At 36.4% G+C, this 22,966-nt stretch overlaps 1 protein-coding gene across 1 annotated transcript in view; it reads right to left on the bottom strand.

The window, feature by feature from the left end:
* Window positions 1-2,267: 2,267 nt before the first annotated feature.
* Window positions 2,268-22,966, bottom strand: part of LOC129949144 (multidrug resistance protein homolog 49) — a 35,337-nt gene continuing 14,638 nt past the window's right edge. Inside the window, exons 2-11 of the mRNA XM_056060415.1 lie at window positions 8,033-8,365; window positions 7,893-7,950; window positions 7,632-7,825; window positions 6,848-6,992; window positions 5,962-6,062; window positions 4,233-5,889; window positions 3,907-4,173; window positions 3,391-3,836; window positions 3,155-3,317; window positions 2,268-3,080 (exon numbers count right to left, since the gene is read on the bottom strand). Of these exons, the coding sequence (XP_055916390.1) occupies window positions 2,331-3,080; window positions 3,155-3,317; window positions 3,391-3,836; window positions 3,907-4,173; window positions 4,233-5,889; window positions 5,962-6,062; window positions 6,848-6,992; window positions 7,632-7,825; window positions 7,893-7,950; window positions 8,033-8,145 (3,894 nt within the window). The 5' untranslated portion in view covers window positions 8,146-8,365 and the 3' untranslated portion in view covers window positions 2,268-2,330. The remainder of the gene's footprint in view (window positions 3,081-3,154; window positions 3,318-3,390; window positions 3,837-3,906; window positions 4,174-4,232; window positions 5,890-5,961; window positions 6,063-6,847; window positions 6,993-7,631; window positions 7,826-7,892; window positions 7,951-8,032; window positions 8,366-22,966) is intronic.

The raw sequence follows: 22,966 nt of genomic DNA, 5'->3' as shown, positions 1-22,966 counted from the left end.
TGCGCTTTGGTTAGACGCAGGAAACAACGAAGAACGGATTGAACGAAAAGTTATTATTCATTTATATTCATTATTAAATATATGTATTTTATTATTCAAAAGAAGAATTAAAAGTATCTTACAAAATAAAAATATTATATTACTTTTATTTGTTATTGAAGCATCTCTTTTTTCAACTCAAGCTTGGAAAGTTTTAGCTTGTTTTTCTCATAATTTCTTTTTCGGTGCTCAAATTTGTCCTTATCCAATTTGTACTTTTTTCTTTCAAATCATAGTTCCTTTTTGATATTTTGCAATTATTGCCAAATTTTCGTTCATGTCTTTAAAGATGCGACATATTTTTTTTTGATATTCCATTTGGTTGTCTACTTGTTTTCTTAAAAGGTTTTCTCTGTCCCGGGGAGTAGACCGAGTTAATGCTCTGCGTTCTTAAGGTGCTGGAACTGGAATATCCAACTCGTGCTCCTCGATTTCCACTGGCTCGGTTGATTCAGCTGCTACTTTTTCACGGTCAGTATTGCCCGTGTGGACACCTAAAACATGAGCTGTCGATATTCCGCTTATGGACTCGTCCATTTTTAATAATGTTATTACCAGCTTCTCTGAAGTGGTGAACGAGCAGTGCTTCGAAGGTCCACCACCTGTCACTGAAATGTCCCTGAAATGCTAATTTTATTTTTCCTTAGCTTTGCCTTTATGTAAGCTTTATGACCTGCCCATAAAGTCCTTCTGCATTCAATTGTGACGAAAGTCTCTGCCATAAATTGTTGGATGTTTGCTTGGCGTCCGGAATTTTCAAAAATGTCCCTTGGCCAAATCAGGATCAGCACACATAAACTGCACCTACATCTCAAACTGTTTTTGCTTTGTATGCACATTTCTTTCCCTATAATTCAACTCATTTGCTTAAGTTGTTATTATAATTAAGATTTTCCAAAAAAAACTTACATTTTAAGACTTTCATTCTCAATTCCGTTATCACATTATCTGTAGAAACAAATGTTCCGTATTAAAATTCTTTTGACATTTAAAAACGTGTTGTCCGGTACGAAAATTCCACTTTCGGAATTGTCATTACGAAAGTAGAAGATTTCATTCCGCTTTAGAAATAGAGAGTACAAAATATTCGTTTTCGGAAATTTTCACTTTCCAATAGAAATACAGAGTAGGGCCCCAAACGGTGAAAATTCAAATGTGCCTGGATTTTAAAAAAAAGTAAAGTGAAAGCTGTGTGACATGTGAAGTGTCAATTGATTCGCCATTTTTGTTGATTTACTGATCGGTGGAACAAACGTCATTTTCAAATCGAATTGCCACTAATGTCAATAAGAAATATGACTGTCGCAATCCACTAAACTGCATTTAACCTGAATGTCAGAAAAATATTTCATGTCGATTTGTATCGTATTTGAAATGAACAAATAATTTTCCTTTCTGATGTGCAACATTTGTTTAGGCAAATATTTACTGACTATGAATCCATTTTCTTAATTGCAAGAGTTTGAACTTTACATTGCATACTTTTGGGGAACTGTACAAAAATTCGAAACCAAATTTTCAGGCTTACAAAAACATACATAATTGTCTAGATAAGTTTTACCTTTTAATTTATCTTAAAATAAAACTAAGTAAAAAGAAACTTTTAAGACGTATTTGTTTATATTTATGAAAATTCAGGATTGCCAAAAAACCAACGCAATAAACTTGTGATTAATCAAAAACTAGTTGCAATGTAATTTAAACTTGCCTTTGAGGACATTTAATATTATGGGAACTTTGCATGAGTTCCGGATAAAAAGACCTTAAACATTTTTGGATAAAAAAAGTTGGGGACACATTGATGACATTATAATATTACACATGCTCGAAGTAAATCTTATACTGCTGACAGCTGTCAAAAACAATCGAAACAAAAAACTTTAAGGACTTCTTCAATTTCTTCTTATTCAATTCTTCTAATTTCAATTAACTTAGTCGATATAAAACAAGAGGTAATCGCAAAAATAGCCTTAAGCTTACGTAAATGAGAAAATTGAAACTCATTTCAACTCAACCCAGTTATGCATTTTAGTGTTTCTTATCCTAGGAATCTGTTACGATTCTGTAAAATGTTCGTAATAGGTTTTGAAGATGATCCAAAAATGATTTATTCGTCTTTTTGAGCTCCATCATTAAGCTTTTTTAAGTGCTTTTAGAAGCTGTCATATTAACAAAGATTCCCCTTCTATTTTCAAACATACTTCAAATTAAATACAAAAAACCAACGATTCTCTTATACAAAAATCAAAATTTATTATCACTAGAAATATGTACACATTATATTTTCGATCTTACGTAACTAACTGCATCGTATAGAGCTCAGCGTAAATACCATTTAATCTCATGAGCTCTTCATGCGTGCCCTTTTCCACAACAACGCCCTTCTGCAAAACGCAAATCATATCTGCGTCTCGTATCGTCGTTAGACGATGAGCTATTGTGATACACGTTCGCCCACTTCGGGCAGCATCCAGAGCGGCTTGAACTACCTTTTCACTGTGCATATCCAAGGCTGAAGTTGCCTCATCTAGAATTAAAATCTTTGGATCCCTAACTAACGCCCTTGCTATGGCTATACGCTGCTTCTGTCCCCCGGACAACTGAGCTCCTTTAGAACCGAGTGAAGTCTCATAGCCCTGCGGCAGACCCACAATGAAGTCGTGGATGTTGGACTTCTTGGCCGATTCAATGATCTCACTCATTGGTATGTTTTCGCGGAAGTTATTACCATAAGCAATATTTTCGGCTATCGTTCGATCGAAGAGCACTGGTTCCTGGGACACAAGACCCAATTGTGAGCGTAGGGTGTCTAGGGGGAATTCAGTAGTTGGGGTATCACTGAGATTAACTGTCCCGGAAATTGGGTCGTAGTAGCGGAGAAGAAGTTGGATGCAGGTTGATTTTCCGCATCCCGAGGGACCCACGAGGGCGACTGTGGTTCCTTTTTTGATTGTCAGGTCGAGGCCTTGAAGAACTGGGGTTTCCTTGCGAGTGGGATAGTAAAACTCGACTTTCTTGTAACTAATATCCCCATCGGTCTTCTATAAGAAAACAAATGAAAACACAAGTGTTACATTAAGTTATAAAATAAAAGGTAAAAGGTCTCCAAACTTACATTGACAGTGTTAAATGGTTGTCCGGCAGGATTGTGTATGGCTGGAACTCTGTCAAAAAGTCTCAGCAATCTACCGGCAGATGTCATAGCTGCACCAACATTTGGAGCATAGGCCAAAGCCTGTCCCAACATCCAAGAACCAAAAAGTAAAGCTTCAGATACTCTAAAAGGGATTAAAACAAAAATATCCAAGTAAGTATTTGTCGTGATCCACAAAAACAGGACTCCAAACTCACTTAATAATATTTTCATATTGAATTTTATCATTTGCAACAAGCATTCCTCCGTAGTACAATGACACTCCATATGCGATGAAGGGAGAAGCTTGTCCCAGACCATAGACTGTGCCACGGAATCTTATCTTCTTCTTTGAAGCCTTATCAGCATGATCGGTCTGAACGACATATCGTTCCAGGACATGTTTCTCTTGGCCAAGACTGTTGATCGTTCGAATATTGGCAATAGCCTCCACAGCAACTTGGGATGCGTTTTCAACAGCTTGTCGTTCAACTTGTGAGCTTGCTTCCATGTAGCGGCCTTCAATCATGATCGATCCGATCACAAACGGAACTGTCACCAATGTCACTAGTGTCAAATTCCACGAATAGATGAATGACATTATTATACCGAGGAGAAGTGTAGAAACTGATTGCACCATAATACCAATTCGAGAACCGGTGGCCTAAGGTTGAGATACAAATTTGTGTTAAAATCATCTTTGGAGCATTGTTGAGTAGCTCCTCAAAACTTACCCCTTGAACATTGGAACAATCTCCTGCCAGACGCGAACACAAAGCACCAACCGAATTCCTAGTATCGTCGAAGTATCCAATCTCTTGGGACACAATCGCCTTGAACGCCATCTTTCGCAATCTAGTTGTCAACTTTACACCAGCTACATTGAACATATAAGTCTGGGTCAGTGTACCCAAGCCAGCAACCAAACCAATGCCGAGGAAGAAAACGGCAAACATATTTGCTTGAGCCTGAACATAAGCGTCGTCTGGGTCTGACATAATCTGAAAGTCAGCTAAAATTAACATCGCATTGAACAAGTTGGGAATAAATTCAAACTTACCCCGAAAAAGTCACCAAAATACACAGCCCAAACGGTAAAGGTACAACCATGCAAAGCCGCCGCAATACATCCTGAGATTATGAACCACTTTTCGGGAGCATTGAGTTTCATCAGTTTACTAAAGGACACCTTGTATTTCTCTTTCTTCTCCTTCTTTTGAGGGGAATCTTCGTCTTCGCTTTCGCTGTCTTCATCGATGACACTTCCATCGGACTTCTTTTTAAATGACGCCATCTTAGTTAGCCTTGGGCCTTGATCCTGTATGACCTCTTCATTACGTTTGGTGGCGTTAACCAGGCCGTAGTAGAGTCCTTTCTTAGCCATAAGCTCTTCGTGGGTGCCTTGTTCCATAACAGTTCCGTCTCGAACGAAAACAATCTTATCAGCATTTGTGACAGTCGAAAGACGATGTGAAACCACAAGGGTTGTCCTTCCCTGACTGGCAACTTCAAGAGCATCCTGTACACGCCTCTCTGAAGTGGGGTCCAATGCTGAAGTGGCTTCATCAAGCAGCAGAATCTTTGGGTTCCTAACCAGGGCTCTGGCAATGGCAATCCGCTGTTTTTGTCCTCCCGACATCTGGGATCCCTTTTCTCCGACCATCGTCTTGTAGCCCTCTGGCAACTGAGTTATGAAGTTATGACAGTTGGCCATTTTGCAAGCATTTTCGATTTCTTCTTGTGTCACTGAGGGCTTTCCAAATCGGATATTCTCTTCGATGGTGGTCGCAAATAGAACTGGTTCCTGTCCGACAACTCCAATCTGTGATCTCAACCAAGCTACATTCAAATCCTTGATATTGCGGCCATCAAACCGAACAACACCGCTCTCGGGATCGTACATTCTTTGGAGCAATTGCAAACTAGTAGACTTTCCACATCCTGAGGGGCCGACAAATGCCACCGTCTGACCGGTTTTTATCGACACGCTTAACCCGTTCAAGACTTTTACATCTTGCCGTGAAGGGTATCTGAAGTGAAGGTTTTCAAATTCAATGTCACCACTAACCGTTTCCGGTCGAAGACCTTCCTCGCCCATGGGATCGATTTCAGTCTTGCGATCGATGGTTTTGAAAATCGACTTAGCTGCTCCCTTGGCAACCGCAAATGCCTCCAAATGTGGTGATGACAGTCCCAGATTTTGGGCGCCCATAATTACACCAAACAGGACAATGATCAAAACCGCCGGAGTATAGCCTCGAACTTCCTTATCACGATCTTCGATAATCAACTGAACACCATACCACATGGCAATGGCATAACTACAGTAGATGATGAACCATGAAACTCCAGCTCCAAGACCCGAATAGAGACCCTTCCTTCTTCCGGTATTCTCGGCTGGTTGAAGGAGGGCATTATAACGAACCGATTCCTTACGTTCTCCACTGAATGCCAAAACCGTACGAATTCCACTAAAGACTTCTTCGGCAACTGCTCCAGCTACCGAATAAGCTTTAAGTTCCTTTTCGGTGAGGCTACTTTGAATCTTTGCCACCAGAGCAGTTGATATAATGATAAAGGGACAGCAAGTGATGACAACCAGAGTTAACTTCCATCCGTACAAAAATGAGGCAGCTATCGAGGTTATGAAAGTCATAATGAGAAAAGCAAATATGGCCACTTTTTCAGCGATTCCTTCTTTCAGTTTTTCAAGATCTCTGAAAAGGTAAAAAAAAAAATAGAAATAAAGATTAGATGCTTTGAATGGGTTCTCAAAAGTTTTGACTTACTCTGTCATTTTGCTGGAGAAGTTGTTGCCAGATGACGTGTCATACCACGACATATCTTGACGTAGAATTGATTCCAAGAAAAGGGTCCTAATACGACGGATCTAAAAAAAATATAGAAAATTGTAGGTAAGTAAATACTTGAAAATCTGGACTAGTTTCGTAAACTTCTGAAACAATCAGTGACGTAGATTTTTAAGACCTCAACATCAAAAAGAATCTCTTATATATAAAATAAAAAAGCCAGTTTCTGCCACCAAAAAGCCTTCATATCTTTGCTTGGGCGCCATTTAGTAATGTTGACGGAGTGTCAAGATAATAGTTTATTGATTATTGAGTTTCTTTAAAACTAGTTTAAAGGTTAAACTGCTCATAAAACTTGTTCGAGTTTTAACGTTTTTTTTTTCAAAAATTCAATTTTAAACGTCAAGCAATCGAAATAGTGCTTAAAAAATTGTTATATTGACATTTAAATAAAACGTCTCAAATTTTAAAGCGCTTTTTACGACAACAATTACTCGTGGAGGATTTGTCAGTTCCTCGCAAGAGGCAGTGACTGTGAACAAAAGTTTTAGGATACACAGGCAGTGCTTAAACCCACGACCTCTGGCTCTGACAAGACAGCGCAACGCACTAACCATCACGCCACGGGTACTACAAAACTATTTATAAGTTTAGAAAATGTAAACATAATTTTCGATTTTAAAAATTAAGTTTCGAATCGGGCGCTATTTTATTCGAAGTTAAATTCGAAAGTCAAGGTCACTTCCTAAAATTTGTATCTTTCAAAATATGAAAAATGCCACAAATTTCTAGTCTTTGGATGTGTTTAAAGTTACGGGTATTTTTGAAATCAAACGTTCAATTGTATTCGTTAAAAAAAACTCACCTGTTTTAGAGCAACTGCATTCATAATATCCACAGCAATCGCAAGTAAAATCCACTCAGCTACTCCTCCTACAAGACTTCCAATACCAAATGCCAAGGAATCATCTTTCATTGCTTGAATATTTTCTTCTCTTGTTGCATTTGTTCTAAAAGAAAATAGAAAGAACAGTTTTACATTTTTTCAAACATCAATTCTTTGAGGCGAAAAAACACCCTGTGATTTTGTAGAAATTTTCGTTTCGCAATGGGTTTGACAATTTTTTGACAGATTGACAGATAAATGGCTTAATGTCATCAATTTGCCAAACAAATATCGGTCCTAAGTATGTCCTTATTTTCACTTGTTTGTCCAAGCAAAACAAGGTTTGACGTTTTAACTGTCAAAATATACCCATTTTTACTAATCACAAATGTCATCCCCTAAAACAATAGACGTATCTCGATTAAGATCAGAACTCTCCGATTTATCGATGAAACAAACTGATCTGTCAAAAGTTGTATTATTTATCATTTGTTTTTTTTTTGTCATAAAACACGAAACAAACATGAAGTTAATCGCGTTCAGCTTTTTATTCGATAAACTAGGTCATAGAACGCACCCACAGCTTGCTCTATTTAAAAGAAACACAAACCAACCACAGAAACAGATCTTTTTTGACAGTTCAGTCCTCAGTTCTGTCAGTGTCAGTGAGAAGGAACTCAAACATTATTTTCAAATACAGACGCCATGTTTCTTCCTTTGCATAAAATAATAACTGTATTATACAACTTAAAGCTATACTTACAATACTTTACCGCCTCCGAATATGTTCAATATAAAAGTGGGTGATGATGTTCCAAGACCTGTAGTTCTGTCAATTAACAACGATGTGAATTCACCATAAATCACAACAGAATATGGTATTCCAACAGATCCAAGTGATGCCAAAATAACACCCAAAACAATAAAAAATCTTTCACCAATTGTTGAATATCGAAACTATTGTTGACAAGAAGAAAGAGTAATTTTAGTTTCGAATACATTTTTTAAGAAAATTAAAACTCACCAATGAAAAATATGAAATGTTATCATCTTTTTGCTCATTTAGGTCTTTATTCGTTGAACTGTCAAATAAATCATTTAAAATAAAGATTATAATTTAAGGCCTTGGTTACACTTAAATTCAAAAACAAAAGTAAAACTCACCTTCGTCCAGGAGAATCATCATCGCATTTCCTGTAGAAATCATTTTGAGCTGGTAGGACACTGTTGGTTTTGTTCGATGGGGGTTGTTGAATTTCAATACTTTTCCGAGTCATTTTCTAATATTTCTAATGTTTTTTTTTTTATTTCTATTTTAAAACTTATTTCTCTTATAAGTTAAGTTACTTGATAAGTCTCAATCTCAGTCAGGTAGGTATAAAATTTCTTTAAATCTATATAAAATATGAGTTTTTCTTCTTTGTGTTTATTAAGCGAGTTTTATTTTATTATTTTGTATAGTTAATCAAAAACCTACTATATGTAGAATATCAGGTGCTGAAATGAGAATAAGAAAAATAAAAACATCAAAAACTGTTTCTAACACAAAATACACTTCATTACTTAAGCTAGAAAAGTTTTGTTATCATATATGAGAATAAAAGATGAAACGACTTGTATGAAGTATAAAGAGCGACTGACTTTATTATATAAGTATAGAAATATGAATCTAATATAGGTTTTAGAACAGTGTTTAGTGGGAGCCAGTATTGCCAAATAAAAGTATTTTAAAAAGTAATTCAGAATTCTCAACACTCTTACTTTTTAATTAATTCAAAAAAGATAGTAAATAAACATTATTTAATTCATTGAGACTCCAATCGAAGAACGAAATTTTTCTAATTTATCTTTACTTAGAGATTTAGTAAATATGTGGGCTTTCAAAAGGAACATAATTGATTTCAAAACCTCCTCTCTCATAACGCTCTCGGATAAAATGGTAACGGACATCAATGTGCTTGGTCCGTTTGAGGAATTCAGGGGTTTTTACAAGTCTGATAGCTCCCTGATTATCCATATGTGTAAACTTGTTTTAACCAAACCAGATGGAACGAATTCCAGAAGTAGTTGTTGAAGCCATACCATTTCTTTCACTGCCTGTGAAGCGGCCACATACTCAGACTCCGTAGTAGACAGAGAAACACAAGCACCGAGGCACAACACCCACCGGACGAGTTGCAATTGCAATATGCATGAGGCAGCCCACTGCCTCTCTGTATGGAAATGTTATGCATCGCGAAGACAAAGATTCTGAGTGCGAACAAGTTTTAGCTGGAGTGGATATTGGATTGCTTAAATCCATACTGAATCTTTTAAGAAGAATTTCCGCATATCGTGTTTGACTGACAGATATAACACCATCAGATTTCCTTGTCAATTCCATACCTGAGAACACCTCTGCATCCGACAACAATGTGGCGCTACAGTCCTGTGTGAACTAGGGCCTCACCCAACAAACTTCTCCATCTAGCTCGGTCCGTAGCTAGATGTCTCCAGTTTCGCGATCCAAGTTGGGTGAGGTCACTGTACACTTGTGCGCGTCAATTGATCCGCGGTCGTCCTATACTGCGCTATCCTGTGGGTGTGGATTCAAAGACTTTCCAGGCCGGAGCATTGGTTTCCATGTTCTACGCTCTTCGTGACCCAGCCATCTTAATCGTTGGGCTTTTACCCTTCTGGATAAGTCTACGTCACTGTACAGTCGGAAAAGTCGGAAAAGGATTTGGCGATCTCTGGCGATTGTAGTGGTCCGAGTCGATGTTAGCTCCTCGGAAAGTTCGGACACCCATGATGCTGGAAGCGTGTCTGGTCAATCTGGTTGACGGAAGATTGATCTGCAGAACTCCAAGTTCCTTTGTGGATGTTGAGGTGTGGAAAACGCCTACTGGCTACTATGACGTTTCGCCCCCCAGCAAAACCTATGAGCCTGAATCCGTTGTCGGAAGTGTTGTCGTGCAGGCTGTTTTTACCGATTATTCCACCAAAGATGTCTTCCCTTCCTACCTTGGCATTAAAATCACCCAGGACTATTTTAATATCATAGTTAGAACACTGCTCACATGTTTTGTCTAAGAGCTCGAAGAACATATTTTTGGTGTTGTCGTCTTTCTCTTCTTTGGGGGCGTGCGCTCATATTAGGTTTAATGTTGCCGAATTTAGCCTTGATGCGTATGGTCATTGAGCTCACTGATGCACCTATAGCTCAAAACTTCTTGTCTAGGTCTTGCTCCAATGACGAAGCCGCATCCAAAAAAGTGCTGTTGGTTTTCATGGTAGCAGTCACCATAGTAAATATTGCAGTTTTTCATCCTCTTTTTGCCCGGCCCATCGTATTTCCTGGTTGGCGGTGATGTCTGTTTTATAGCAGTTTAGGGCATCCGCTAATTCTTCGGCCGCACGTGGTCTGTTAAGGGACCTAACAATCCACGTGCATATCCAAAGTTCGTTGTCCTTAGGTTGTCAACAGTAAATCCGTCCGTATCCGAGGCTTGTTGGTGCTTTGCAACTATGAAGCTTTTACGTGGCCAGGTGGTCACCCTCCAACACAACCTTAAACCTATAGGGCCAGATCCTAAGTATAACTCCAAGGATGAGGAGCCGGATAGAACCGCTCCCTATAGGCCTGGGCTCGGAATAAGTCGAAGATGCCCTATTAGGTGTTTACTAAGTTCATGTAGTTCAACCTTACTGGAACTGTAGACTCCACCGTTGATTCCATCTCGGGAATTCCTCCACTACCGTCTGGATAAGGAGAGGTGCCTCTCCCCACCCTCTCTCGTTTGCTGCCCCCAACAACTTTCCACTGCGGTTGGAACCCAATCTCCAGTTGAGGCACTAGGCACCCGATGTTCACTACGGGGAGTTGAGAGTAGGAGTTGATAGACAGAGGTGGGTTTTGAGAAAAACCTGTGGACGCTTGTGTCCTCTTGAATGCACATGTCTACCATTTGAACATCCATTTGCCTGCCCCTTATACTTCACTTCTAGTTCCAGCATCTGGCCCTCGCAGCTCACCACCAGTTCCAGTCTTCATTCTACCCAAGGTCTCTAAACAATTGCTAATGACTGCGTCACCCCTTACTCTTCCAGTCCACAAATAATTTGACACACTCGAAGAGTTGGAAACCAGTGCCTTCCCTTTTACTTCGTCGAACGGTGTTCTCCAACTTCGAAATGTGTGTTGCTACGTCATCACTCAGATCTTTTGTGTACCTATAGGACCTTTGAAGTAACATGTGGACATTAGCTTTGGATGATTGTTCATGCACCGCCCTCAGCTTTGTCCACAAATTCCTTGCATTTGTGCAATTAACTATATACCTAAGTGGTGTTGGACCAATAGTCGTAGCAAAGATTCTTTGCGCTTTGCTATCCGATTGCATCCAAACTTTAACAAGATCGTAACTCGTAATTTCCATACTGCGTATTGCTCAGGATTTTGCAATTTTTCTACATTAAAGAGTTCACTCTCCATTTGCATATTTCTTATAATAAAAAGTTACCAACTCGTATAGCTTAAAAATAAATAAATTACGTGGCACAACAGTCCGTGGAGAACCAGGGCCTAGTGACTTACAACTGTCAACAATTCCTGTGTGCGAGTAATTGCAGGGATGGAGGGGACCTACAGTTTACATGCTGAATTCGAACGGCTAATTTGAGAAAGCACTTTTTCATGACAAGAACTACTCTTGGAGGATTTGTCAACCCCTCGCAAGAGGCAGTACCCGTAAAAAAACTTTAGATGGCACAGGCAGGGATCGAAGCCAAGACCTCTCGCATGACAGGCCAAAGCACTAACCATCATGCCACGGGTACGTATAGCTTAGGGTTTCGCAAATAATTGGCGCGTACCAAAAAAAATTATTCAAGGTGACCTTTAATTTTAACCTTAACAAATTTAATGTATAGCGTGTTCTGGGCCCATAACCTGTTATCTTATATGAGGATAAAAGACGAAACGAGACTTGTATGAAGTATAAACAGCGACTGACTTTTTTATATAAGTATGAAAAAGTGTTAAGTAACAGCCAGTATTGCCAAATAAAAGTAATTCAAAAAGTAAGTCAGAACTCTCAAAAGGTTTATTATACCTCACATTTAAATGATATGTTATAACTAAGGTTGCTATAAAATATAGCTTCAACGTTATTATTTGTATCTAATGACATACATACATATAAGAATTTATCCTCACATAAAATACAATATTTTTTGTCTAAATAAACATTCTATGTAATTTTGATTTGCGGAAGATTGAGTTACAAATATAGTTCTGCGCTTTTATGGCCCATCTCGCAGCTCTCCTCGGATGATAGCAAATATCTTGTAATCTTTATAGAAAAATAAATAAATTCTATTTTCTTACTCAGATATTTGAAAGATAACTTTTCTTAAAAGCTTTTTAATCTAATATTTTACTAGATTGGATACACTTAGTTGCATTTCAGCAAAAATAAGTTATTAAACAATTATTTAATAAAAATAAAAGATTAAAATAGTCTTTACAACTGTGTAAGATTGTCAAGTGTGTCTATAGCCTTCGACAAATTGTTATTAGAAATCAAATCTTAAAACCATGCAAATAGAAATAGATTAGCGATGTTAATTTATTTGTGTAAATTGACGTAAATGCTGAAAATATATGACACTATGTATTTAACAACAAGGTCCCTTCTAAAAGTTTATTGGATCATTGAACCACATTAGTAAAGAATTGTTAGACTTTTCGTCAACAAAGTACTTATCTAGGCCATTTGAAACTGTATTTGTTTAGTTCTATTTGGATGGGTTTGACAGGAATGAAAGAAATGTTGGCATATGTCAAACTTTATTTCAATAGATATTAATGGATGCGTTCAATCTCAGACAGAAAGGGTATCCGGATACCTTTTTGTTAGCGTTTTACGTGTAAAATAACAACTGACCAAAAACAGCTGAGATGTCAAAAAAGGAATCCAAAGGTATCCAAGAATTACTGGGGTCCGTATGTATCAGACATGACAGCTGATTCAACACATGGTTGAATTTGAAGAAACTTGAAAATTAATTTCAGCCTTTTGTAGTTGTTGGTAAACTAAAAGATACAAAATATAAGTTAAAGTTGTATTTGAGGATGTTCTGTACATAATAGACGATGAAGAAGGTAATTATGATCTATTTTTTTAAACTTCAAATTTGACTTATTTTGTTCTCGTTTTGTAGATCATCAATTTCGTAGGGCTTACCAAAGAAGAACCACTCTATTCCTTTTTTTTAGGGTTGGGAACATGAATCCATTCTAATCTTCTTGGAGGAGTGCAGAAAGAGAAAGGACGAGCTCCGAAACACAAAAACCCGGCGGAGAACAATTTTTCAAGAAATTGTAAAAGTTCAGAATCAGTTAAATTATCCATTAAATGTTTTATCTTACAACAATTTTGACTTAAATGTTTTTCTTCTTTTTGTGAACACCTGAAAGATGTTTTTATTTTTTGACAGCTATCTTAATACAACTATCCAAATCATTCAAGAGACCCTATCCAATACGAGATTGAACGCAGCCAATGACAGTTATAAGAATAAAAGGCTCACTACATACATACATAAGTGACCCAATTACAATTCTTCTTCTTTCTGGGGTCCAAGTCCAAGTCTACACTGTCTATCCAAATGTCAAAGTGACAGTTGACTATGTTGTAATGAATTTTACTTTGAATTACATAATTTATTTAGATTGTCTTAAATTCTTAGAATTCATTGGAGAGCTTTAAATTTCATTTAACTCAAAGAAAAATAATAGAATAGGTAATTTTTGATTTTCATATACATAATTGGAAATACGAGTATGAAATAAGGATCTGGCATATTTTTATAAATTGTAAAAATAAAAGTTTAAAAGACAAATAAAGTTTAAATTCCTCATATTGCATTTGTGGTTATTTTACAACAGGAAACACTTATCATTGGGAAAGTGCTTTCTCAAACTATGATGACAGTTGACAGTTTAGTAAAGTTTGACAATTCATCATGAATCGCTTAATGTAAGAACAACGCTTCCAAATTTGATTTGAGCAAATAAATGTGTTCTAGAAGTTTATAGAACACTCCGTCCTTTTTATGGTGTTTTCAGTGATGAAACTCATGTCTGGTCAAAAAGCTCAAAAAGGTGGCAATATCAGTTCTTATATGTCTTTTAAAATGAGAAAGGAGCTGCAATTACGAGGAATTCCTAATACTATCGAGGAATGCTGAGTGATATAATGACCATTTCTAACAGATTAATACCAAAAGTAGAAAATACCCGTGTTTTGTTGGAAAATCTATCAATAGTATAAAAGGATTTTACACGAATAACAAAAACAATATCCATAATATGAATATTAGCGGCAATACAATCGCAACAAAACACGTCAGTAGGGGAACACCCCAGGGTGGTGTCCTTTTGCCTCTTCTTAGCTTTTGGTCATGGATACAATTCTCGTTAAATTACAGGGATGTGGAGTGAAGGCGGTAGCCTATGCGGATGATTTGGTGCTATTGGTGTCAGGAAAGTACACCTCTGTGATTAGTGACATCACGGAGTCATCTTTGAAGAAAGTTAGCAGCTGGGGCACGAGTTGTGGACTAGGAGTTAACCAAAGTAAAACTGAACTGTTGCTCTTTACCACCAAAATTAAAGTACCGCCCTTCACGCTACCTCGACTCAACGGTCAAATCCTATCATTGTCTTCCAGTGCAATACATTTTGAGTTACACTCGACCCTAAACTAAACATAACATATAAGATACTTAAACAAAACCCAAACCAAAACCGAAATGCGGCTATCTTTTCAGACAGTTTGGCAGCTGTCAAAGCCATTAACTCGGCCATATCCTCATCTAAATTGGTCCAGCAATGTCACGATGATCTTGCGAACCTGAATATTAACCCCGGTGTCACCCTGATCTGGGTTCCGGGTCATAGCGGTATCGTGGAAAATGAACGGGCTGACGAGCTAGCTAGGCAAGGATCGGCCCTTCATAGCTCACTTGCGGAAATGGGTAACATTCCTCTTGTTGCTATGAAGAGTAAAATCTTTTCTATCTACCAAACTGAATCAAACCGAAGGTGGAGCAATTTACCCAACTGCATTATATTTAGGAAGATATGGCCCACCTATAATAAAACCCGTACAAACGATCTTCTATGCAGGCCAAGGCAAGACATAGCCAGGATTGTTGCAGTTTGTACGGGACATTGGCCTATAGGAGTTCATGCGGAGAAGTTGGGTATCTCCTACAACACCCTTTGCCGTAGTTGAAATGACCAAAGAGAAAGTGAAACGATAATCCATTTCCTCTGCAAATGTCCTACTTTGGCAAACACTTCTCAATGCGACAGAATGGCTCTAACATAATCGCTATGAAGCTTCTCTACAAATCTTTCCCTCTCTATCACAGGTCAAACGAGTTTTTGGTATCAAAACGGCGCTCTACAGCTCTAATTGGATATCAGGCTAGGTTGCCTTCAGATCGCCATTTCTACCTATGAATATTACCGATAAAAATTAAAGTAGAATCTTACTACAAATGGGTTTTTGACGTTTATACAAGTCTCGAATGGATCTTATGTCATTTCGTTCTCAAATGTTGGTACGATTGATATTGCATTCGTATCTCGATGGCAGTGTTCGTTGAGTAGTTTTGCATTTGGAATCATGTGTTTTCTATTGGGGAAAAAATCAATCTGTTACTGTTGATATTATTTAGTTTTGTTTATGAAAATGGATTAAGTGGGCTTATTTTGCAAGAATAGAAAAAATAATTAAGTTTTGTTTCCACCAAAGGTTTATCTCAGCTGAGATTAAATAAATCTTTTTGGTGTTTCCACCGCACAAGAAGATTAAATAATGATTAAGTTTGACAGCACTTTCTAAAATGAAAATTGTGTTTCGATGTTTTCGATGTGTGAAGTGCAAGTTCGATAGTTTGATTCTGTTAAACAATGAAAAACTGAATATTTGCACTCCATATGCAATTTTTTTGTTTTATTTAAAAAAAAAAACTATAATTTTTTTATGCAAACATGCAAATAAACAGACCATAACGCATTATCTATAAGACCAACTCCTTCACAGAGGTTTTTCTTCACAAATTTTGACTCAACTCCGACTAGAATCTAGTCGAATCAAGCTCATTTCAACTCGATTCAGTTATATACAGAATTGAGGTTCGCTTCAAGTGGTCTACGGGCAAACCCTTTTGTGAAGTTTTTATTTTATGTAAAAGCTGCAATTGTTGAATGAACTATTTTTATAGAATCTCAATTTTCAGATGTTTTCTTAACATTTCTTCTTGAAAATTTTAATAGTTTTAGTTAGTGTTTTTTTGCTTAAGTTTATTTTTACTTTTGATTTTCACAAAACTTTCTTCTTTTTGTGTTTTTTTTTAAATTATTATTCTGACAGGTCTTCTTTCAGTTGTACCAATTTTTAAATACAAAAATCTGGCTACTGCCGATGCGTTTTCTTGGTAATTTTGTACTATACTATTTATAGAATACCAAAAAACACGGGTAATGTATTGCAACAATATTTTAGTATCTTGTATCATGTTATTTATAGTTTTCAAACTGTTTAGAGAATACCCAATATTTCAAATATGCCAACGAGATACCAGAACTGATATTATTATTTTTCAGGTTATGATCGAAATTCAAGATTAAGCTTAAGATCAAAATTGTTGGTACTAAATACTTGCTGAGGGAAAAGTTCAACAATTCAGCTTGAAAATAAATCAAACTCGCAGTGTTTTTATTGTTGTACAAATTTTGCATTTTAATTTGGTTTTCTTATTATCATGAGTTATAAATTTAAACAAGAGGTTATCATCATTTTTTTGTTGCATTAAATTTGTATGAATTGTCTACGTCGTAGTATATTTTGACATTTTGATTAGCGGCATCAAAGCTTCACCTTTATGTCAAGAAAAGAAATAAAAAAATATATAAGCATTGACAGGGGCATTCGTACCTTAATGATTCAAAGCATCAGTTTTTGATTATCAGGTTAGAGTATCAGTTAAATGAGAGTCCATAAGTTGAACAAATTAAGTGGTTTAGGACTGCTTCATTAAAAACATACATTTTAAAAACTCATTCGTCCAAATCGTAAGTTCCACTCTCATTATAGACACAAACCAAATATAACAGATTTTTCACAATGTTTCCTGACTTTCGTTGTTGCGTTGATATTTTAACAATTAGGGCATTTGTATTTCTCCCCTTAAACTATCCTGCCATAATATTTGAACTTATTTGTAAGTACCTATAGAGATTAGTTTTCCAGCAGCACATCAAGAATGTGGAATACTTTACCTAACTTCTTATTTTGATACTCTCCCATTTTGATATTCAAAACTTCAAGGCCAATGTGTATCAGTATCTCCTCCTAAGCCCTTCTCTATTTTACTGAATTTCTCAATTTTTTAAACTTTAAATTCTAAAATTGTTTTTTTTTTCATAAATAAATTATCATTTATGGAAATATGACTTAAATATTTGTTTAAATATTAAAGATTTTTTTTAATAATACAAATCTTAATTGACAGTCTTATGGAATTAAGAATGACCTTGCAAAGATTAAACTTATACTAAAAATATTCTATTTTTAATTTGCATTCAAAATGTTCATTCAATCTTTTATTTGATAATTATTATTTATGTACCGTAAAATGATAGCTTTTCATTTCAAACTTATCTAATCTATCACTCAATTTATCTATAACATTCATTTACGACATTTAGAATGATGTCTTTGAAGTTCCCCATTATATTGATTTGCATTTTAACAATTTATCAAATGTTCATAAGTCTATCATCTATAAAGTTCTTGTTTTGCATTAATAAAACACAAAACACAACAATTAATAAATCAAATTCAATATGGTCTTATTATTCAATGTATGATAAGAATATTAAATGCTTTAAAGATGAATTTATTTATATATTCATAATACTCATCTATAAGGAAAAGATCAAACTTGTTTACATATTTTTTTAATTTCTATACTTTTTCAAGCATGATTATTAAACAATAAACATGTTATCTTAGTCATTGATTTAATACGCAAGTTTTAGGAAACTTCTTTGGGAAATAAAAGAACTGATTTGACCTGCAAAATTTAAAATCATAACAAACTTAAACATTTTGATCAGTGGTTTCAATCTCAAGTTCAATTAATGTACAGCTGAATTATGTAGCAAACAATACGACAACTTCTTAACAAAAGTTTAAAGATTATGAGTAACTTGAAGTTCTAATCATATTGAATAGTTATAGTAGCTGGTAATTATGCCTTTCACTTAATAAGGGCAGGTATATAATAATTATTTATTCATAGGTTCTATTAAAAAAAAAAAACTTCTTAACTTTGTTCCCCCAAAAAACTAATGATCTGTGACAAAAATGAATAGGATTACTTTTTCAACTTAAATAGATTTACTTACTCGTATCTTTAAGCGAAATACTTACTTTACAAATCTATTAATAAATCCTACTTTGTTTATAACGCAAAATAGAAAACAAAAATCATTCTTGAATGATTCACTAAACTAATTATAGAAGATTTGAAAAAGTTTCAGGAATAAATTCACCAATATTTTTTGCCAATGTCATTGTTTACTAAATTGTTATGGTTTTTACTTTTAATTCTTTAAAGATTTAAAGATTTAAAATTGTATCGAAAGATAGATTTTTAAACAATAAAATGATGGTGCAGAAGGCAGAACATTATAAAGATTCTCAATTGTTGTAAACATGAATAGGCCCAACAATAAATATTGGTCTAAGCCAACAAATCTAATACATGGGTTATATGGTCATAGAACTGCTTTTCGATCAATTAGCTTATAAAGCTATTAAGATGTTGATATCAGTCATTCGATTGTTTGACGTTTAGGTTTCAATATGACAATACATATTTCGAAGTCACTTTTTTTGACAGCTGTCACTTGATTTATATTTAATCTATTCATTTAATAACCGCCAAGCAACGAAACTATAAATTTATTAAAAGCAATTTTGGTGAGCGCATTACGTCTCGTAGTAGTGAACATGTGGCTTGACTTCCAAGATCGTGCTATTTAACACCGCTGGACTATTTCTTCGTAGAGTTATTTAAAGTCGCTTTTCTTAAGCCTTACTTACATATGTACCTTCAAAATTGCTGCTCAAAGTAGTCGAAAATTGGGCTTCTCGGCGTTAATTTTTTCGAAACAGTCGATCCGGGCACTTGCTCGGAGTCATTTTTGAAACATAATGATAAGTCTTTACAATAACAAAGCCAATTAATTAAATTCTATGGGTTTAAATTCTTCTTGAAAGCAGTGCCATTTGGATGAATCCCGTTTGAACATTTAACAAATCCGTAATTTGTCAACCTATTTTCACAATTGTTCAAATGGTGGACATGTGCATTCAAGAGGACACAAGTGCCCACAGGTTTTTCTCAAAACCCACCTCTGTCTATCAACTCCTACTCTCACCTCCCCGCGGTGAACATAGGGTACCTAGTACCTCAACTGGAGATTGGGTTCTAATCCCAGTGAAAAGTTGAGGTGTTTCCACTAAGGCACTTCTCCTTATCCAGACGGCAGTCTAAATTCCAGTAAGGTTGAACTACTTAGTGAACACCTTATAGGGCTACTTCGACTAATTCGGAGCCCAGGCCTATAAGGAGCGGTTTTATCCGGCTCCTCATCCTTGAAGTTATACTTAGGATCTGGCCTTCAGGTTGTGGGTTGTGCCGGCTGGGTGACTTTCTGGCCACGTAAAAGCTTTCATAGTTGAGAAGCACCAACAAGCCTCGGATACGGAAGGATCTACTGTTGACAACCTATAAGCAAACGAATTAAGGACAACGAACTTCGGATATGCACGTGGAATGTTAGGTCCCTTAACAGACCACGTGCAGCCGAATAACTAGCGGAAGCCTCAAACTGCTACAAGGCATATATTATCGCCATCCAAGTAGTGCTATGGGACGGACCGGGCAAACGCAAACAAAAAGACTGCGAGAACAAAGACAGCGTCTATTTGGGTATGGATTTGTTGTTGGAACTAGACTCAGGCAAAAAGTCTTGAGTTTCAACAGTGTGAGCGAGCGCATCACGACAATTCGCATCAAGGCTTAATTTGCCAACATAAGCCTAATATGGGTGCATGCCCCAACATAGGAGAAAGATGAAGACACCAAAGACATATTCGTCGAGCTCTTGGACAAGACATATGAGCAGTGCCCTGGCTATGATATTAAAATTGTCTTAGGAGATTTTAATGCCAAGCTTGGAAGAGAAGACATCTTTGGAGGCATAATCGGGAGATATGCATGACATCCCCTCCGACAAAGGATTCAGGCTTAGGATCGATATCGCAGCGGGCGAAACGTTCTATTAGCTAGTACGCAGTTCACACATCTCAATATCCACAAGGGGACATGGAAATCTCCTGATCAATCAACTGTCAACCAGATTAACCACATTGCGATCGACACACGACATTTCTCCAGTATACAGGATATCCGAACATTCCGAGGGGCCAACATTGACTCGGACCACTACTTCGTTGTTGCCAAGGTACGGCTACGGATATCCCGATCCATGCCAAAACAAAAAATATCCCAAGGTTACCAGCCACGAACCGAAGCCTGTAAAGACGATCAGGGGAAAATCGTAGTAAACCGCAGTCGATGTTGAGAATATGGAAAGACTATTTCTCCAAATTATATAACGGCGATGACGAACCGAATTCCGCTGTAAGGGAGATAGAACCACTCAACCTAGGCTAGATCTTGGAAAAGCCCAAGAACTTCAAATCGATACCCACCACCGATTTTAAAACCGCGTATGACTGTATCTATATCAATGAGGGCAAGACCAAGTATATGTCTTGGACAAAACGTCACCATGAAGGTAGTTAAGGACTTTGTCTACCTAGGCACCGCTATAAACAAAGACAACGACACCAGCCCTGAAATCAAACGGAGAATAACTCTTGCAAATCGCTGCTTCTTTGTACTTAGAAGACAATTGAGAAGTAAAGTCCTCTCTCGAGCTTCTCAAATCACCATCTATAAGACATTCATCATCCCGGTTCTCATTTATGGCGCTAAGGCCTGAACCCTGTCAAAGAAAGATGAGAGCGTCTAAGGATGCTTCGAGAGAAAAATTCTTCGGGTGGTTTTTGGTCCCGTACGCATAGATGGAGAATGGAGGAGAAGATATAAGGATGAACTGTCCGGGCTGTACAGCGGCACTAACCTGGTTATAAGAAAAAAAAAAGTCCAACGAGTTAGATTGTTGGGGTCATGTAGAACGAAAGGACATTAACGATCCCGCCTGGAAAGTCTTCGAATCCAATCCGGTGAAGACCTCAACCAACTTGGCGTGCGAAACTGGAGACAGCTAGCTAGGGACCGAGCTTGCTGGAGACGCATGATGGTTGAGGCCCAGTTGCGCCCGGACTGTAGCGCCACGTTAAGTAAGTAAGTAAGTATTTTGACTTTTCAAGAATGGCATGACTTTAAAAAAGTCTGCTGACGTGTAATCCAAAGAACGATTTATTATGGTAGCGTAAGGTGCTGCTCCAAAACCCCACTGAAGAGTTTGAGTAAAACTCGTTTTATTGATTTCAGAAATCAATTTATTTTTAATCTAGATCTGTCAAAACACAAGTACACTGCTCTGTATTCCATGGGGCAAAATAAATTAATTTATTTTTGATTTAAGACCAAATCTGCGGAATCTGGATTTTTCAGCAGATGTCTTAATTCTTGCACTAATACTAATACTTGTGATAAAAGTTGTATCAATATTAGCGAAAAGTGAAAAATTAAAATTTGAAATGTCAAAAAATGACGCAAATACAATTATACAAAAAAAAAATGTAGTTCCAATCGTATTCCATGCGGCGCAAAAAATAATCAAATTTTCACGTAAATCTGAATTTAACAATGGAAAACCATTTAAATGTTAAAATAGGGGAAGTCCATAATGTGTGGGTACCAATCCAGTTTTGGTTAAATTCACATCTATAGTCATCAGCTACCTTCAGCAATTCCTTAAATTCAAAAAATCTTGTAGCGCCTTTGGCTTTAAGCCAATCCAAATTCTTTGGCACAAAGACCCACAGAAATCGCTACAAAAGTCCGGTCACACTCTAAAATACTTTGATGGTGCATTGAATATACAAAATATTTGTTAATCTTTTAGCGCCAAAAGAATGCCAAAAATAAGTTAATATAATGCGCCATGACGTCTAAATGGTGTGATTCAGACCTATAATGTGACGTGCACAGTGGTAAAAATAAAAGTTTTAATCATAGATAAACATTTTTGTTTCTTATGAAATTGCTAATTTAAAAGAATTCAATCTGTATGAAAAAAAGGATTTTATTTATGATTTTTGATGGTACATTCATTAATTAAGACTTTCTGAAGACGTTTTTTTGACGTTTATAATTAAACGTCACCTTTTGAAAACTAAGCATAACTGATTGAACATAATGTTCACACCAGACATTTATGGGTTGACTAATTTTGACGTCTCATACGTCATACTCGAAGTTTAAAAAGAGATATAAAAGTGAGGCAGTCATTTTTGTTTCAATGAGAGGGAGTGAAATAAAATGATATACATCAAAGTGATGTGCTTCAATAAAATCAATCGATGCTACAACTAATGTCAAAATAAAAAACCAAACAAAAACTGAAGTAACAGCCATAATGCAATGCAACGCAAGTTAAAGCCGAAACGGCCAACTAGGATATTTTTGACATTTGCATGGGTTATTTTTGACGTTTGCATTACGTGTGAAATCTCGAGTCGCATATATTGGGATCGAAACGAATGTCGATCCATCTTCAAACTATACTTCTATTAAAGTTAGCTTTAATTCCAGTTGCACAATCTAGAATTGTGTCAGGGAATTACAGGGTGACTTAGGAAACAAATAAAACTCCTTTATGTAAACGCAGAATAATTTGAAATAGATTTATATATAGTGGACAAATAAGAAAGTCATGGTTAAACTATTTCTTCCTCACAATCACTAAAAATCCATCAAAATCAAATTCGATCT

The sequence above is a fragment of the Eupeodes corollae genome, chromosome 3 (assembly GCF_945859685.1).
Source record: "Eupeodes corollae chromosome 3, idEupCoro1.1, whole genome shotgun sequence".
NCBI lineage: Eukaryota > Metazoa > Arthropoda > Insecta > Diptera > Syrphidae > Eupeodes > Eupeodes corollae.
Note: the sequence above shows the minus strand (reverse complement) of the source record. Positions and strands in the feature narration are given on the sequence as shown.